General features: G+C 42.6%; 1 protein-coding gene across 5 annotated transcripts in view; it reads right to left on the bottom strand.

Moving 5' to 3' along the window:
- tnksa (tankyrase, TRF1-interacting ankyrin-related ADP-ribose polymerase a) overlaps nt 1–20,265 on the bottom strand; it is a 129,864-nt gene that overhangs the window by 71,041 nt on the left and 38,558 nt on the right. For 4 of the 5 annotated variants that reach the window (XM_056268296.1, XM_056268298.1, XM_056268299.1 and 1 more), the window contains 2 exons: nt 7,291–7,327; nt 5,442–5,517 (listed from right to left, as the gene is read on the bottom strand). The exons of the other annotated variant lie outside the window; for it this stretch is intronic. In XM_056268296.1, coding sequence (XP_056124271.1) covers nt 5,442–5,517; nt 7,291–7,327 — 113 coding nt within the window. The remainder of the gene's footprint in view (nt 1–5,441; nt 5,518–7,290; nt 7,328–20,265) is intronic. 5 annotated transcript variants of the gene reach the window in all.

Raw genomic sequence — 20,265 nt, 5'->3', positions numbered from 1 at the left:
CAATTAGGCTACACATCAGAAATTGTTGCTTGGTAGCTCGATCGATTTATTTGCAGATGTTCATTGAGGCCAGCTCTGACTGTATTGGCCCAAGTTGAGGAAACAGTCGTCGGTGAAATGTTTGGACCATACAAAACTTTGGGAAGTTGTGTCGGCGCATTTCCAGAGAAAATAAAATTAACCCATTGTTTCTTCAGAGGCTCAGATGAAGGAACTAAAAAATATTTTTGTGTTCATTTGTAAGTTACATCCGAACACTGATCAACTGCCATGCTTCACTCGTTTGCAAGCCATGATTTCTCTCGAGGAAAAACTCAAAAATCGCGCTCGCGCGTTCGTACTTCCCAAATTAGCCAAATAGCCAAATTCTCTGGGCGGGCAAAGCAGAGAAAGGGGAGGTTACCTTTCCTCCGTATGACGTCATACGGAGGAGATTCAAGATCAGCCCGTCTGAGCTTTCATTTTCTCAAAGGCAGAGAAAGATAGCCAAAGCTCAGTTTACACCGATTGAAATTTCTAGCCATTGGGGGACCATATACAGGCTAGGGGAATTCATATTAATGTTAAAAAACCTCAGAAAGTGAAAATTTCATGTCATGGGACCTTTAAAACAAGAGCCAGAGCAAATACTTGACATTGTATCGACATTTTTTTAATAGAAACTAAACAGAAACAAACTATCTGTGAAATTAGATACTCGTAACACATACGCAGATATTCTGTATCATAGCAAGCAAAGCATCTCAACTGAAAAAAATAAAAAAATAAAAAAAGCTTGACTGCCAAAGCCCTCTCAAGCGCCCACAGTCAACAGAGCACCTTGCTTTTTCAGCTGGCTAAAAACACTTTGGTGGACACATGGCCTTAGGGATGTCAAAAGTTTGGTATTAATATGAATTTTAAAACAAGTGAATGGTCAAATGCTTGGCAGATTTAAATTAAGAGATGTATAAATAAATATAAAAAATAAATAAAAATAATTGCTAAAGTTATTTGCTAAAAATATGATTTGAATTTAGTGAAATGCAAAAAAACATAAGAGCTGTATATTTACTTGAAGCAAAGTTTACTTGAGGAATATTTTAATTTACTTTATATTTAACTGTAATAACTTCATAAAGCAGTGCATATTTTTATAATAGTCACAATTGAACATTGCTGTAGTCTCGAAATTGGTATCTTGAGAAAATCAGATGTATTTGTATCGACTAATGAAATGTTGCTGTATGTGCTTTCTACTTGGGAACATGGGAAGGGAAAAACACAACAACAAAATCAATATTATTTTATGAATGATATGTCCTGTATAATCCCAAGAGAGGTGAAGTGTGTGGAAAACAGCAAGCTATAAATTGAGGGCCAAAGGCCATCTGTTACATGATCCAGGGCTGAGAGCGTGATGGCAACTGAGGCAAATATATAATTACCAAATGAAAAGTGGTTCACTTGTAATGGAGAGCGGGTGAAAGTGAGTCACGCCATTGTCATCAATACAAAGTTGCTCATATTTTGCAACAGAGTAGAGGGGAAGATATAATGTCGAATAGAGATATATTGGCTAATTAAAGCTCAGTGGGAAGGATGTCTACTGTATTCTCATGCTCCAGTCAGAATATCAAAGTATTATGCATGACAAAGACAACCGTGGTGAAGCACCATGTAGTGTAAGAACGGACAATATGCTGCAGTGGACCTGGTGGACCTTCCTCACCAGCATATGGCGTTTTCGCTTACAAACACAAGGACCATGATTCTATCCTCAGTAAAAGAAAAAAACTAATCCAACCTGCTCGATTGGTTGGGCAGCTTGAACTTGAGCTTGAACTGTGACAAAAGCTCTATAAAACGAAAATGTAGCCCTGAGGATGGTGTTATCAACACAAACATCCCACACTTTTGGAAACGAGAGGTGGACAAAGCCATTCACAAAATCTTGTGTTCACTGTAAACATTTATACATTGGGTAGTAGGAAGAAAAGGCAATAAATATAAGCATAAGCCCTAGAGGAAAAGAAACTGAAATATTCAGAATTATTTTGTTGACGACACAATCAAGCCACATATATGAAAAAAAACTATGTAGGGAAATACTGCAGCTTTATGTTGTTAAATTCATGCATAAATATGAAAAAAAAAATTGTTGAAAAACGCCTTTGCTTTCTGAGATATCATAATTTTACTATATAAACAAGTATACTAAAAGGGGCTCTTCGAAAAAAATCTATGTGGACAATAATGTCAGTATTGGGTGTGCTAAAATATGAAGTTGTGGTGAACAGCTTTAAATTAACCTGAACCACTAAACCCTTAGCTGAAACATATGAAGTATTTACCGATCGAAAACAGTGATACAAACCAAATCGTGCGAAATCTAAATCGATACACTCACAGTTATTACAGAATATGGAGTATAACCACAAAACACTGTTTGGCGCAGAGATGCGTGGACAGAAGACCAAGGAAGTGCTTTTCTGTCTGAACACAGAATACATAATTCAACCATATGGGGGTTTGGCGGAGGTCCAGCCGAAATATGCTCAGAGTTACAGGATGGGGGTGTTTTGTGGAGGAAGGCTGTGCTGGCAGTCGCTGTAAGTCAAATCACTTTTCATGGTTGAGACTGGAGTATCAGGTGGAAGAAATTGGCTATGAAATTAAAGGGACAGAGCTCTAAATAACACACTTCCGAGAATCTCTCAAGGACTCTCTTCACTGTACAGCAGAGAAGATAAAGAATAAAACGCGGTAACTAGACAATAGGGAAAACTCTGTCTGTGGATCTACATAAGAAGGTATCCTCTGATTAAATCAAACAAAGTATTTAGGCTTTGACCGCCTGCTTTGCTCTATTCTTCCTGTGGTGTCTTTCTATTTCTAATAAAGTAGCGAGTGCACCAAAGAGTTGCATTCAGAGGCAGAAAAAGCAACAAAAGGCAGGAGAGTGGCATCTTCGCGATTCAGGCAGAAGCTGCTATTAACATTACCTTAGACTAATCTTCATACACCCATAAAGCTGCATGGGAGAGCAAAACAGCCAACTAAAGCAGATGGACCCAGAAAGTGCATTTTTTCATTAAGACCAAAAGAGCTAAAGATTATCCCGGGCAAAATGCAAACACCAGCTCTTTGTGCTTGAATAAGCATTATCCTGGTGATTGTAAAATTCTTCCACATCATGAACCAAAATCAATTAAACACGAAATGCAATGCCAATCTATTCTGAGTGGGTTGAATCCTTTGAGATTCATTCAAGAGGGTACAGATCAGATGCATCTAAATACTATAATCCCTTTACTAATGACGGCATCTTGCATAGAAACACTCTCTCAAATAACTAAGAGGACGAGCATCAGCCTTTGTTAGAGGTCTGCTAACACAGAGAGGCAAGATATGGGCCCTTGGGTCGATAAAAGCCAATCTCAGGCACATGCTCAGTGAGCCTTTACTCCACTCACCTGTTTTAAGATAAATAGAAACCTTGTTAAACAAGCTCAGGGATGAATTTCAATCTAAGGAGTTTTCCAAAAATCGTGGATGTTTAGTGCAGTGTGAAATGGCCGACGTTCTAAACAAAAGGAGAAAATTTATGTTGTGACATAAATTTTGCAAAATAAACGCCAATAAGCAGCACTGGGATATCCGTTTTAAAATGTGCATGGCTACACTGCATTAAAATGTTCACTAGTCGGGAAATGTCTGGACATCAATTGCATTCTTTACAGGGGAACTGGGAAAAAGTATTCTCTCAAATGAGATGTTCATACACTAAAAAAATTGATGTGGTGATGAAACGCAATATATACGTGTCAGTAAACGCAACATATACTGTCATATATAATCATGTATGTAACCATAGTTGGTCTATTTAGAATTATGCTTGAGACTATATATTGTATTATTTTTAAGCATTACAGACGTATAATAAATAAATACATTTTTCATTAAAAAGGTCAAATCATATGTTGATGCTTTAAAGGATTAGTACCTGACATACAAAAGGAAATCCATGAAGCAATTTCTTTAAAATGATTTAATAAAATGTCTTAGCCTGTAATCACAAGTAACTATGATTGGTTAATCCTGACCAGCCCTGAGAAAAATAAAACTGGAAAATCATCACAGCATCCTTCCGAATGCTTTTATAAGCTGCATCAGCAATCTTAAAATTATTACTGTCACATTCAAAATAGACAGCAAAGAGTTGAATTAGGAGAATCATTATGTAATAAATCAAATCTTTGTTAAACAGTTTTCAGAAATGATGTCACAGACAGTGCATATGAGCTGAGAGTGCATATCTGCAGCCAGACTCTTCTCAAAATGTTTACCAAAGCAGGGAAAAAACATTTTGGGTAGCACGCTTGGGAAATCAGTCAATATTCAATAAATATGCATGAGGACTACATGCAGAAGCGGCTGAGAGTAATTCCTCTAAATCAAGCCCTTGATCTCACTGAGAGATTAGGACACTTCTGCAACCATTTTACTGCTCCGATCTTGTCCTCAGTGACAAATATTGATGGAGAAGTCGTTGTACACAGTCTAACATGGGCTGCTGATGAAATTCATACAAGTATTGTTTAAATGGATATATAAGACCAAAAAAAATAGATATCTAAAAAATATATATATATTTTAAGGTATCCGTGCTATTCAGACTGAGTAATAGATTTAAGCACTGAGTAAAAATAATTAACTACATGTATTTACAATAGGGTTAGGGTTAGGATGAGGGTTTGGTTTAGGTTTAATAGCTTGTAATTATGCATAATTTATAGTTATTACTATGGAAACTTCATGTAAAACGTGTAACAAGGACACTGTAAAATAAAGTGTAACCAAAAACTCAATTTAAAGCTCATGTTACACACAAAGAGTGAATTGCAGGCTAGTATCTTGCAAGTAAATGCAGTATATCTTTGTAAAAACCTGAGGGTTTGGTTTAATTTTGGAACCAATGCAACACTCATGCACAACAACAGCAGCAAAAACTAGTCTAATTAAATGGCATGTTCCACATAAATTACTTGAGTTATCTACTTGATTAATTATGAACCAATTAAATAAGAGCGATGCTTCTTAGCTTCAGCTTTAAACCCAACCCTCAGCATTCACTTTTACTTTTAATTTAATGATAAAACTTATTTTCAACTGCAAAATTAACCCAATGAATGCAAGGTGAAGTGAAAAATGCTGCATTTTCACAATGAAGCTTAGTCATAGAAAACACCATATTTAATGAAATATTCATATGAAGGAAATGTCTCACCAGTCGACTTGAAACAATTGCATTTGGGTTGGAACTATAATTTCCAATAGGAAAAAAATATGGCATCTACCATGACTCAGTTTTGGAAGTTTGTCGGAAGGAGAATATTAACAGTTCTATGGAGTATTCACAAACAGTGGTCAAACGTTAATGATGCAGTGAACGTTCTTACCTTACGACCATCGCTGGCGTGGCAGTTGACGTTTAACGGCGTAAGCAGGGCCATGAGCTTCTCTTCATTTCCGCTCCTGAAGCAAAGCAGCAGTTTTTAAAGAACATTGGGGAACAGTAAAAAAGAATAAGCTAACAATGAATTTCACAGTGAAGATAAGGAGTGAAGGAGTAAAGGATAAAAGGAGAGATGGGGGAATAAAAGTCATAGTCAAGAAAGGAGGATGTAAGACAAACAGCATCTATTGGTAATTTACTTTAAACCAACAGGGTACCTTCAATTTAAATGTATCACATGAATAGGAGTGGCACTTGCGGATATCCTATATAAAGTTCCTGCTGTAACTGGAGTGAGCCGTAACCTGGAGCTCCAGTTTGTGGCCTGGAGATGTTTGAATCATCAGCACCTGCCAACGACTTTTATGTTTCGCCAGCACCATGAGCTTTAACACAGTGCTGAACTTGACAGGCCTGCCACAGCTATGACCAAAACCTCATGTCATCTGTGGCTAGAGATGGGCCTGATCCCACTCTAATCAAAAGATGAACAATGGCAAGGAGATATATTAGCTGCCAAACAATGTGGTTGTGCTCCTGTGCTGGAACATGTCGACGTCGAGTGTTCCATCTTTGGAAACTCTCAGGGTCTTGAAGGCATGCAAAAACTACTCTATGACAATAGCAGACCTGAGTCCGAGACTTTCCTACAGGACAAGCCTTGCCAGAACCTCGCATAAACAGCAGAGTTTGTTTCTCCCCAGGGATCCTCCCGCCAGTAACTGCAGATAACTGGCTTCAATGAACGACAACATAAGTTCCTTCATTTAAATGCACACCCCACCACCAACATGGGAAAATAGGACTGGCTGGGAAATTACAACTGTGAAGAGAGGCTGAGGAATGGGAGGGTGTCATCAATCTTCTTGATGCGTTTGCAGATGCATGCTGGTCTTCGGGAGATTACTACTAAGAAGAGCACAGGCCATAAGTCAAACCCGACTTTCTTGCAAATAGTTGTCTATCTGCATCGTCCATTTTCCATTCTGCAAGTCTCTAAAAACTATTCTCAATGTGCCATCCTTAAAGGGGGGGGTATAACATCAACCTAATTCCACAACAATGAAGCCCCCTGTGATCATGTGTTCCTAGCAATCTTTCTTCCTAATGTTGGAGAGAATTACAAGGCCTTTGTAGTTCCTTTCTCTCTTGATCATTAAAACAACAAGAGTCCTGATTTGTATCCATGCTGTGGGCTATGCCTGAAGGCAGGGGTATAAAAAGGGGGGTAAGGCCAATGGAGATGTAGACCAGAGTATGAAAAGGAACATCTTTTCTCTGTAACGAAAAGGTGGTGACTGCTGGGATTGCCTACATGTCACGTGTTTCAAAAGGCAGTCTTGTTTCTCCATTGCTAGGTGTCCTATGGTGACAATCAGGTATTTGGTGAGATGGAGTTTCCCCAGACAACAGGTAGGATGTGAAGTTGTGTCTCTTTCGCATCCTCCTCCTCTGGTTTCACCTGCAGCACTCGGAAACCAATTAAAACCGAATTCACCACATGGAATAAAGCATTCTGCCCATGGCATGCAGCTAAATGGAAACTCTCGGGCTGTCCTGTGTGTAGCAAGTGGGCTCCTCCAGGCCATCACATGTACGTATTAAATGCATCCATTGAGTGAGACATTCCCAGTCCTGACGGCACCTTCTCCGACACATGCCTTAATTCATATCCATGTGCACAAACAAAAGAAAAACAGTGTCTATGGAAACAGCAAGGGAGGGAGGAAGAGAACGGAATCATGAGAGAGTGGGAAATGACATGAGGAAAGGTTGAGAAGGCATGTACTCACCTCGCAGCTTCCAAGAGTTCGTCCTTCTTGTATTCACCTAAGTGATTACAAAAAATCATGGTGTCAGAGGCAAACAGGATGAAGGACGTACAGCAGCAGCAAGAAGCCAGAGTAACTAAGGAGCAGTGGACCGCTGGCAGCCCCACACAGACAACTCAAACACAAACGCGCACAGGCATCAGTGCACCAATGCTGCCTTGCTTTTCTCTCGTTCTCTGCCTGTCTCTCTCTTCTGGTGGTGGCGTCGCCGAACGCCAACCCCTCTTGCCTGATGAAACCGTGACGTTGAGCAGATTGTGGACGCGGCATCGGCAGTGTCTAGGATACGGTGGACGAACTGACGCATACCCCTGCTCACTCCACAAATTAAATGGCTCTCTTTCTCAGGCAGACAGACAGCACACACACGCGCGCATATATACAAACACACACACACCCCTCCCCTTGTATACAGTGAGCCCGATACTTCCCCTCCACTGTCAATTTTATGTCTGTATAGGAGGAGCCGTTGCCGTGATAACACAAGATAAGAGAAGGGGGGAAATATGTAATAAACAAATGTCGCCCGCCCCGCTCTCTCCACCCTACCTACAATACCCAGCCTCTCAACCAATCGGAGAGAACCAACTAATTCAGCTGTGATTCCTCCCCACCCCCACATGTGCTTGCTCTTTCCACAGAGGCTTGTGGAGACAAGAGAAGTGAGGAATAAGGGGGGGAGGATGCAAAAAGACAGGGCGAAAGAGGGAGGGAGAGGAAAAAGCAGCAGAAAGGCATGTGAAAATGTTGTGGAGAGATGGATATCATGACATATGGGCTGAACAACAAAATGACTAAAACAAAATGCTTCGGGTAGGGCTTCTTTGGCGTTTTGTGGCAGTCGCATACAAAAGGGAAGGATGGTAATAAAACCGAAAAAGGCATGCCTAGAAGCTTCATGTGCTCGGCAGGCCATCGGTTGCATTTCCTCACAGAGAGGGCGGCCAACCTCCAAATGACGTCCCCCCTACGGAGAGATCCTAATGGCGCGCAGCGCACAAAACACAAAAACAAATACTCAGTCGAAAATTATGATTTTGCCAATGGTAGGCCATAAATATTCTTACTGTCCATGAAACTGTAGCCTATTTTGCATAGTTTTTATAAACAATATATATTTCTATCCACAACAGTGGAACTATTAAGTGGTTCCCTTGTATATTAATGACAAAAGGATTTGTTGGTATTTTGACCGTGGATCCTGCTCACACATAACCTCTAAACTAAAAAAACATTTTTCAATTTATAGATCATATACTGTCACTCTGTAAAACTGTGACGAAAACAATGATATTAGGATTTTGTTCCTCATACATTTGTTTTTGTGGTTAAATGAGGAATTTTGTTAATTCATGATACTTAATACATTAACTTATAAACAACACTTAAAATATTTATTAATATATTAAATGTTCTTTCAACAATTATACATTTCAAGTTATATAAATTTATATTAATGGGTAATTAATGGGTTAATTGCTAGTTCACAATACCTAATTCATTAACTAATGTTAACAAATAGAACCTTTTAAACCAGCAAGGAGCAGATTATAATTTTAATAGGCTGACTTAGACCTTGCAATATTCCATTTCCTATTAAAATTATCGATCATTGACGTGCATCTTTTATTTAGAAATTTGTATTTAGTGTTTGGCAAGTGTTAATTCTGGACCCTGGGTGGAGGAGAAGGTGGCTAGTCGCCCCAGAAAAAACTGTTCTAAATGCCCTTTTGGTGTCTGACTGTTGACTGGCGCACATCAATCCCAAACCTGGAGATAGACTAAATGACCCGAGTTATAGAGCGTGTTTAATGGATACCATAAATTTCACTGTGTTACAATCTAAAGCATGGCATGAGAGATGGAGACAACAATGCTTGACGATGGCAAAATGATCCGGGAGTGAAATCTTGTCACGTCCTGGTCTGGTACTGAGTTTTTCTTGCTTAGTCAGTATTAAACCACTGAATGTCCCTGGGACAAATCAATTTCAGAGCGCTAAACGACATTATTGACAGAAAGGAGAGCTTTAAGAAAAAGAGAGAAAAGAAAAGAACACCACAGATGGTGAGGCAAAAAATATCACGACTTCAGAGACTATTAACGAGCTGCCTGCCAAGTTTAGCAATCTTTCATAACAGCATCAGAGACACTATTAGTCTAGTTGAACTGTTGCAGTCAGATGCTCTCTCTGCATGAAAAGGATGCATATTTACCCAAAAGCTAAAAGGAAAAAATTATCTAGATTGATTATACATTATTGTGAAGTACATGCGAGTAGTGCAAAACTCACCAGCATGACATTGGAGTTGGACTGATTTTTTCAGTAGGGTGTCCTTAGTTGTTGCTTGGATGCTGCTGGGCAGTTGCTAACTGCCTCAAGTCAAAGAAGCCCACCTTCTATGACCTCTCTATGATATCTACAAGAAATTCTGACACCTAGATATAGAGGTATACAAGGACTTTTTCGAATGACTAGAGAGCAGAGTTTTTAAGACTACTCCCATTTCTATAGGCACATACTTTAAAATACAGAGAAAACAATGAATATAGAAATTTGGCTGTGGCATCTAACACTCATTTTTACAAAACAACCTTGACTATGTTCATATCCCCAAATATGAGGGATTTCAATACTGAGGATATGCCGAGCTGAAAGAAGCAAGCAAGCAGCAGTAATTAAGTAGTCTCATAAAAATGACTAGAGGAACCTGGACTTTGAAAAATCATATTGAGAATGACTTACCCTACTGTTTTTATGTTTGGTGTCCCAGAGACCCCACTGATATACAAGTATAAAATAATACTAATAGGCGTAATTCCTCTGATGTTCCTAGGAGTAATTATATCTGTTATGTTCCTCTGATCTAATCAAATCCCAGTAGGCAAATATTATTAAAAATGCTATGCCTCCGCTTTACCACTCAGAAATGTGAGATCTCAAAACATACACTATACTGTTCCAAAGTTTGGGGGCAGCAAGATTTTTTTTTAATTATTATTGAAAGAAAGAAATTAATACTTTTATTCAGCAGGAATGCATTCATTTAATTAATTAATATTAATTAATTAATTAATGTCAGTTAAATTGTTAAAAACATTCTATATAAAATAAATTCTGTTCTTTTGACTTTTCTATTGATCAAAGAATCCTTATCACAGTTTCCACAAAAATAATTGTTTATGTAAATGTTTCTTGAGCACCAAATCAGCATATTGGAATGATTTCTGAAGGACCATGAGAGACTTAAGACTGGAGGAATGGCTACTAAAAATTAAGCTTTGCCACCGCAGGAATAAATTACATTTTAAATGTATTAAAATAGAAAACAGCTATTTTAAAAATAGTCATAATATTTCATAATATTACTCTTTTTAATGTATTTTTGATTAAATATATTCAGCCTCAGTGAGCAAGAGAGACTTATTTTTTCAAAAATGTTCTCACAGACCCCAAACTTTTGAATGGTAGTGTAAGTACCATCTTATATGGAGGACGTGCATTCGAAGCGAGTAAAATCAGTTCTCATATGATTATAAAGTCATGAAGTATCAACCTAATACATTAATGTAGAGTTTTCAACAACAAACTGCTAATTAATTACTTTTAAAAAATATATATATATAGGAGTTCAAGTATCTTGGGGTCTTGTTCATGAGTGAGGGAAGGACGGCACGGGAGATTGACAGACGGATCGGTGCAGCTTCTGCAGTAATGCGGTCGATGTGAAGAAAGAGCTGAGCCGCAAGGCGAAGCTCTTGATTTACCGGTCAATCTACGTTCCTACTCTCACCTATGGTCATGAGCAGTGGGTCATGACCGAAAGGACAAGATCCTGAATACAGGCGGCCGAAAGGACAAGATCCTGGATACAGGCGGCCGAAAGGACAAGATCCCGGATACAGGCGGCCGAAAGGACAAGATCCTGGATACAGGCGGCCGAAAAGACAAGATCCTGGATACAGGCGGCCGAAAGGACAAGATCCTGGATACAGGCGGCCGAAAGGACAAGATCCTGGATACAGGCGGCCGAAAGGACAAGATCCCGGATACAGGCGGCCGAAATGAGCTTTCTCCGCAGGGTGGCTGGGCGAACCCTTAGAGATAAGGTGAAAAGCTTGGTCACTCGGGAGGAGCTCAGAGTAGAGTTCCGGATGCCTCATGGACGCCTTCCTGGGAAGGTGTTCCGGGTGCGTCCCACCGGGAGGAGACCCCGGGGAAGACCTAGTACCGGGGTTTTCAAAGTGGGGGCCGCAGCAAGTTGGAAGAAAAAAAAAAGCGGGGGGAAAATCGTACAAATATTAATATTATTATGCAGGGTTGTGGTCTCGAGTCGCATGACTTGGACTTGACTTGGACTCGAGTCCCAAATTTGATGACTTGCGACTCGACTTGACATAATCAAAGATGACTTGCGACTCGACTTGACAACAATGACTCGCGACTTGACTCGGACTTGAGCCCTGTGACTTGGAAAGACCTGACCTACCTTCTAAAACCACAGATCAGAGTTGTAATAATCCCTGTAGTATAGCACTGTATCATTGACGCATGATCACAGCCCTGATTACGCACGTTTGGCACTGAGCCAGAGAGCGCTTGATAGAGTAGTTCAGCAGCTTGTCAGTTGTCATTTATCACACGTTCAGACAGTTTTCAACCAAATGTTTTTTTTTTAACCATTTATAATTTGAGGGAAAAAAACCACACTGATGTCTAAGTAAGCGGCAATAAATAATAAACCTTTCAAATATAATTTTGAGACATGTTTCTTTCCCCCCACAACAAACGCACATTTTAGTCTATAGGTAACTATAAAGTCTTCTCCCTGTTCACCAGCCACTTACTTTCATGTCTTTCGGAAGAAATGGATGGATTTACGTTTTGTAAATGACAGGCACGTAGCCCCAAAAAGTGTCACGTGACGCTTGATACGTCGCCATGGAAATAGGAATGTTCTCTTACGAGAGGTTCTCTCGTATTGCGTAAGCTAGCTTACGCTACGGGAAAGATTCATCTTTTCTGAGAAATTGAAGCCAAAAATTATCCTATAATTTTGTATCTATTCACAACGCAGTTCAGCTGCAGCAGAGCATGAGCAGGCTAGCTAGCAGCTCATTGGCTCGCTCACAGGGAACTGCTTAAGCCTATGAGGAGACACGAATGAACTCTCGGCCAATGAGAGTCTGACCTGCTCTCATTGCGTCAGAGCCCGCCGAAACGGGCGTGGCCAGAGAGTATAAATTCGCCTCTCAGGCTGTAAATTCTGATTTTTCATATCTTCAGCGAGGCTACACGCATCTGCTGATCCTGAGAGAAGCCGCCGTCGTGGAAAAGGCACCTTCTAGCGAGCATCTGGGAGTCTGAGGAAGCCGGCCGTCTTCGCCACCTTCAGCCGTCCTGCAAGCTAGCGCCATCCGACGGATTCATATCCTTTACCAAAAAGCTTCTTGTATTGTGTGTGTGTGTATCTAAAAGAGCAGCGAGCGTCTTTTTTAAGATGCCTCGCACACCTGCGGCTCATGCCGCGTCCCTCTCAGCGCCAGAGCCCGCCTTCTTCTGCGCTCTCTGCCTGGGACTGGGACACGCAGAGCTTTCTCTCGCCAACGGCGGATGTTTCCTCTGCGATTGGGCTTCTGTTGTTGACCCTGCGGGCTCGACTCGAAGCGTTACGCCGCCTCCCCCTCTCACCGCCTACGAGCGCTGAATGGGGGACGAGAGCTGTGCCAACCGCGGCTAGCTTTCTTTACTTTACAAGAGAGCTAGTATGCCCCATGCATACGCGTCACCGGCAAGTGGGTTTATAGTGCGTTAAGTTCCGTCGAGGCCGAACTAGTCGCTGCTATCACACCCTCTTATCTGCTCGCGCTATTAAGCCTGTGTCTTCCCCCTAGCTCAGTGGTGGAACACAAAGCTTTTCGCGCCAGAGACCCGTGTTCGATTCCGGCTCTCGCAGATAATTTTTTATGCAGCTCTGAGCTCTCGGCTAGCTTTCTTACGTTACGGAAAGCGGCCGCGCTCTCCAGCCTGCATTTAACGCCGCTACATAAAGCGTTTATAGTGTATCAGTTCCGCTGAGGCCGAACCTGTTTCTGCTATCACGCCCTCTTATCTGCTCGCGCTGTTATGTTTGTGTCTTTACCCCTGGCTCAGTGGTGGAACACAAAGCTTTTCGCGCCAGAGATCCGTGTTCGATTCCGGCTCTCGCAGTGACTCTGTTCCGTTCAGAGATAGCAAAACTATTGTGCAAAAGGGCTATAGAGAGAGTTCCTCTATCTATGAGCGAGTCGGGGTTTTACGGCCGTTATTTTCTGGTTCCAAAGAAAGACGGCGGCCTCAGACCGATCTTAGACCTCAGATTTCTGAACAGAGTTCTCATGAAGAGACCGTTCAAAATGCTCACTATCAGAAAACTCCTCGCGCATGTGCGCCAGGGGGACTGGTTCATTTCACTAGATCTGAAAGATGCCTACTTTCAGATTCAGATGAATCCCCTTCACAGGCCATTCGTACGTTTCGCCTTCGAAGGCCAGGTTTATCAATACACCGTCCTCCCGTTCGGCCTATCCCTAGCACCCCGCACGTTTACGAGGTGCATGGATGCGGCGAATACTGAACTATTTGGACGACTGGCGGATTTTGGCACAATCACAGAGGGAGCTACTGTCTCATCGTACAGTTCTCCTCGACCATCTGAAAAGTTTGGGCCTCTCTGTCAACTGGACAAAGAGCACACTTCAACCCAGTCAGACTATCTCCTTCTTGGGTATAGAGCTAGACTCGGTCTCAATGACGGCTCGTCTGTCTACACAGCGCGCGCGCCGTGTGCAGCGTCTCGCCGCATCTTTTCAGATGAACAGACTCACACCTCTGAAAACTTTTCAGAAGGCGCTGGGTTACATGGCCTCAGCCTCCGCAGTGCTCCAGCTGGGGTTACTGCGCATGCGCCCGCTTCAGTTCTGGTTGAAGAGCCGTGTGTCTCACCGCGCGTGGACCACGGGCCGCCAGCTGATAAAGGTAACGCAGACCTGTATCACAGCTCTGCAGCCATGGACCATGACAGAATGGTTTCAGCGGGGCGTTTCCTTGGGGACCTTTTCTCGCCGAAAAGTCATTTTCGACAGACGCATCCAACATGGGTTGGGGTGCGGTCTGCGAGGGCTCACCGGCCTTCGGCCCCTGGTCAGCTCAGGAGAGTCTCCTCCACATAAACTGTTTGGAGATGCTGGCGGTCGAGAACGCGCTCACGCGCTTTCTGCCGCGCATTCACGGTCACCATGTGCTGATCCGTTCGGACAATATGGCTGTGGTCTCCTTTCTAAAACCGTCAGGGCGGCGTCAGATCCAGAATTCTCTTCCGGCTGACAGAACGCATCCTAGTTTGGTCCCAGTGTCACCTGCTCTCGCTCAGAGCGACGCACGTGCCGGGCCATCTGAACGACGGTCCAGACAGTCTGTCCAGGAACCCCATTCCCCCTGGCGAATAGTCCCTGCACACTCTTACAGTCCAAAAGCTGTGGCGAATATTCGGCAGAGCAGAGGTGGACCTCTTCGCCTCAGAAGAAAACACCCACTGCCCAATATTTTTCTCAAAACGCGAGGACGCGCTAGCCCAGACCTGGCCCAGCCGCCCGCTTTATGCATTCCCTCCGGTGTCACCACAGGTGCTTCAGAGAATCAGGGAAACACGCCACTCGGTGCTCCTCATAGCCCCGCGTGGGGAAGGTCAGACTTGGTTTCAGGAGCTCACTCAGCTGTCACAGACAGCCCCGTGGCCCATTCCAGTCAGAACAGATCTCCTCTCCCAAGCTCGCGGCACGATCTGGCATCCCCACCCAGAGCGCTGGGCGCTTCATGCGTGGGTGATCAACGACTACCCGTTGCTTTGCCAGAAGGAGTGTTAAACACGATCATGCAGGCTAGAGCGGCTTCTACTAGAAGGCTCTATGCGTCTAAATGGTCTGTGTTCTCTAAGTGGTGCACCGACAGAAACTTGGACCCACGGTCATGCGAGGTTCCTTCCTTGCTAGTTTTTCCTCCAAGAGATGCTGGATAAGGGCAGGTCCCCTTCCACTCTCAAGGTGTATATGGCAGCCGTCGCGGCGTTCGCTGAACCCCGGCGTGGCCAGTCACTGGGCAAAGATGGCTTAGTCATCCGCTTCCTCAGGGGAGCTAGAAGGATGAACCCCTCACGCCCCCCGTCGGTGCCGATTTGGGACCTTTCCATAGTTCTCGAAGCTATGAAAGCCCCCCCATTCGAACCGTTAAACACCGTGGAGCTCAAATACCTTTCGCTCAAGACTATCTTCCTGCGCGCTCGCGTCAGTGAAGCGTGTGAGGGACCTTCACGCGCTGTCCAGCAGCGCTTCCTGTCTGGAGTTTGGGCCCAATGACTCCTTAGTCGTTCTCAAACCTAGACATGGTTATGTCCCAAAAGCGATTGGTACCCCATTCAGGGCACAAGTTATTTCTCTATCGGCTCTGCCTGCATCCAATAGCGAATCTGACTCTAATCTCCTGTGTCCGGTCAGGGCCCTGAGATTATACTTTACTCGCACTGCTCCGGTCAGACGAGCTGAGCAGCTTTTTGTTTCGTTCGGTGGGCGCACCAAGGGGTTGGCCGCCTCGAAACAGACTCTGTCCAGATGGATAGTTGATGCCATTGCAGCCGCATACGCGTCAAAAGACCTGCCGTGCCCTCTGGGCATCAGGGCCCATTCCACTAGAGGCATGGCCTCATCGTGGGCTTGGTCCAGCGGAATTTCCATTCATGATATTTGTGTGGCAGCGGGATGGGCTTCCCCCTCCACCTTTATCAGATTTTACTATCTGGAAGTTCCCGCCTTGCAGGTTAAACTACTAGCAGTCTAGTATGTTACAGCTCTTCTGGTTGAGCTGCACTATAGGGAGTTATTCACGCAGACCGGTCTCGTTCTGTCCCTCCTTATTATGTGCTTATGTACTTCACAAATCCCCGGCCCGCTCCGCTGGCCTTTGTCACATGTACATATTTTATTCCCACTCATAAGGGTTCCCCGGGGTCCCCCCTGGGACTCATAGTGGATGCTTAGCACGCACGGCGTTGACCAGGTGTTCCCGTAGCGTAAGCTAGCTTACGCAATACGAGAGAACCTCTCGTAAGAGAACGAATCGGTTACCTAACGTAACCTCGGTTCTCTCTAGATGAGGGAACGAGTATTGCGTTCCTGGCCGTGCTTGTGCTACTAGCGTTCTCGCTTCATTCTATGAAAACCAGAATTTACAGCCTGAGAGGCGAATTTATACTGTCTGGCCACGCCCGTTTCGGCGGGCTCAGACGCAATGAGAGCAGGTCAGACTCTCATTGGCCGAGAGTTCATTCGTGTCTCCTCATAGGCTTAAGCAGTTCCCTGTGAGCGAGCCAATGAGCTGCTAGCTAGCCTGCTCATGCTCTGCTGCAGCTGAACTGCGTTGTGAATAGATACAAAATTATAGGATAATTTTTGGCTTCAATTTCTCAGAAAAGATGAATCTTTCCCGTAGCGTAAGCTAGCTTACGCAATACTCGTTCCCTCATCTAGAGAGAACCGAGGTTACGTTAGGTAACCGATTCGTTCTACAGTTACTGTCGTGTTAACAAAATAATTTAACCAGGGACTCAATATTTAGCAAATCACGATTAATTTTCCCAATGAACAGTTACTTTTATTTTTAAATCTGCATTGCCACTCTTCACATTTTTACTGGGTTACAAATAAAATATCTATTTTTTCAATGCCTTTTCCTTATTTTGTCACACGTAAGAACAATCCCTAAATTGAACCGAGATAGATGGGTGCCCTTAGTGAAAATTTTATCGCAATAAATATGAAATTGAACTGCTAAGGCATGAACATATTTTAAAAGCCTTCCTGATATAAATTATATAAATTTCATTTACTATAGTAATTAACACTGAGATGCTAATTTGTGCAAAAAGCACTAATGACTTGTTTAAGACTTGAAAACTCGAGAAGACTTGCAACTTGACTTGGACTTGCCTGTCTTGACTCGGGACTTGACTTGGGACTTGAATGCAAAGACACGAGACTTACTTGTGACTTGCAAAACAATGACTTGATCCCACCTCTGTTATTATGAGTATTGTTATGATTCGAAATAGCATTATAATAATTTGTTGCATAGCCTATCTGAACATTAAACTTTTAATGCTAATCTTTTAGAGATGCACCGATTGATCAGCTGGTCACCGGAACTCGCCGTTTTTCACGTGATCGGCCATGACAAAATGTCAAATGCACTCGGGCGCAGCATGATTAACATCGCGCAACATCAGCATTCCACATGCACACGGAACGCACATGTAGGAAACTTCGTGAATTACATCCGTTTCAGACCGCAAGCGCGAGCGGAGCGTGAGCAGCGCTTTTCGGCGTGCATGTTAATCAATGAGTGCATTCACACCGGGAGCAGGAGCGTCGTGTGAGCAGCAGTGAAGCGGGGGTTTTGGCGACGAGTCTATTTTTGCTGCGCTGCTCAAGCTTAATTAAAGTGAAAGCACAGTTTTGATGGACAAAATAAATATGATTTCACACAAAAAGTGCCTAAAATGCACATCATTTGCATGTTTAGTGTGTTTTAACAAGAACTGGAGTAGGCTATGTCAGAAAAGAAAATGAAGACTTACCCAAAGAAAACGTACCCATTTAAACTTGTTTTTATTATTCAGTTTGGGTAAAAGTATATGGTGTTTTATTAAAAAATAATAAATTAGTTAAATAATAAATATTTGTGTGTGCTGTAAAGTGGTTAGAAAAAATGAAATCGGAATCGGCTAAAATCTGTATCGGCAGGTCAAACTCAATGAAAAATCTGATTCGGCCTAGAAAATTGTAATCGGTATAATCTTTCTGATTGTCTGGTATCAAACACCATCACATAATCTGATGTTCACCTAGATGTTTTTATTTTTATTTCTACATTTGCCGTAGTATTGTCGATGGGTTCAAAAACACATCCCGCAAAAGGGGGGCTTTGGCCAGAACCTAGTGGTATTTGGGGGGCCTTGTCATGGAAATATTTGGGAACCCCTGACCTAGGACACGCTGGAGGGACTATGTCTCCCGGCTGGCCTGGGAACGCCTCGGAGGAGCTGGAGGAAGTGTCTAGAGAGAGGGAAGTCTGGGCATCTCTGCTTAGACTGCTGCCCCCGCGACCCGGCCCCGGATAAGCGGAAGAAGATGGATGGATGGATATATATATATATATATATGTATATATATATATATATATATATATATATATATATAAAGCCTAAAGTATTGCAACGACAAACAGAATATGGTCAAATTCATTGAAGGATTTATCTTTTGTTGTTGTTGTTTTTTTTTTTATCTCTACCAGTCTATCCCTTCAGGATGTGCACAAATGATTATTTCCTCCCTCTTCAAACACCACCACTGAAGCAAGGCCTAATCGCCGCTCCGACTGAACCGTGAGTACATCAGCTGCTTGAATTTCAGTATATATTTTGTGTGGGTGGGTGTGAGAGCAACAACTCAAAGTAAACATGTGCAGCCTGAGGACAAATGACCTGCCTTTGATTTTCGGGCCGACACACTGATAAAGTGCACTTGGCAAACTGATAGAGTGCACTTCAGTCTCTTGCTGTGAAGAGAGTTGTTTGTGTGGCGCACAACTGTGAGTGAGGAAAGGTTAGAGGGAACTGGCACGTGTGGTCAGGGCGACTGGACCCCTGCCTAGCTGGCTCAAAGAAAGAGGTTTGAACAGGACGGAGAGGTGATGTTGCATCGTAAAGGTGTTCTCCACGTAATCCAAGGGCTGCTTAACAGACACACTTCTGCTGAGATATGATGGGAAACGAAGGGCAAATCCTGTTTGCTGCACCACACAATTTCCTTTCTGGAGCCAAAATAAACATTGTGAGATTAGCTTAATTTCCGCTTCCTACACCGTGTTTGTCAGCAGCACACGTGTTTTATAACACTGAGGAGTCTTAAAACCTCATATCAATCTTCAAATATTTTTTCATATTTTTAGCTGTTATAGTAGGCTATTCAAAAAATACACCCCTCTTCATGGAGTCTTTAAGACATGTTTAGCGTCCGCATGAAACTTTGCAACAAGATTCAGTTTGTCTTGGGACTAGACATGCCATATTCAGTTATCTAAAAAGCAACCACATTTCTAACAAATTTGCAACCATAAATATAAGCTATATTAATTTCTGCCGCATTAATCCATGAAATTAATTCCGCCCACTTAATTATTCAAAGGCAACACTGAACGAGCCACTGAACTACCACATTTGTATAAACATTGTCAGACAAAGATGCGGCTGTGATATAAAAATTTCCCCTCAACGTTTTTTTCCCCGCTCAAAATTTGCATTGCATTGATTTTTTTCTCCATTCATCTCATTCTAACAAGCTTTTGAGCTGTAAAAAAAAAAAAGTGGTAAAATTTACATATTTTTACAAAGTAGCTGATATTCAGCAGAAGGAGCCTTATGGGTAAAGTTTGTGGCACTCTGCAACCCATTAAAGGGCTTTATGCTTAGACTGGAAAAAGATATCTTACAAAGCACAATTAACTAAATAAATCTCATTTATAACAAACAATCTAAATACAGCAATAATATAATCCTTTATTCCTTTCCATGAGTACAGGGTCCGAAATTAACTTTTTGGCTCACCTGCCACGGGGACTGGTAGATGAAAAAAATCCACCAGCCAAGCATATTTTTTACCGGCCAAAATAATAAACAGCCTTTTTGTGTCACATGGTAAATGGTAAATGGACTGCATTTATATAGCGCTTTCACTGACCCAATGGCCACCAAAGCGCTTTACAATTTGCCTCACATTCACCCATTCACTCACTCATTCATACACCAACGGGCGACGGCAGCCATGCAAGGCGCTATCCAGCTCGTC

Source organism: Rhinichthys klamathensis, unplaced genomic scaffold, assembly GCF_029890125.1.
Source record: "Rhinichthys klamathensis goyatoka isolate OS25496 unplaced genomic scaffold, OSU_Roscu_1.1 h1tg000270l_1, whole genome shotgun sequence".
NCBI lineage: Eukaryota > Metazoa > Chordata > Actinopteri > Cypriniformes > Leuciscidae > Rhinichthys > Rhinichthys klamathensis.
The sequence above is the reverse complement of the archived record's forward strand: the minus strand, read 5'-3'. Positions and strand labels throughout refer to the sequence as shown.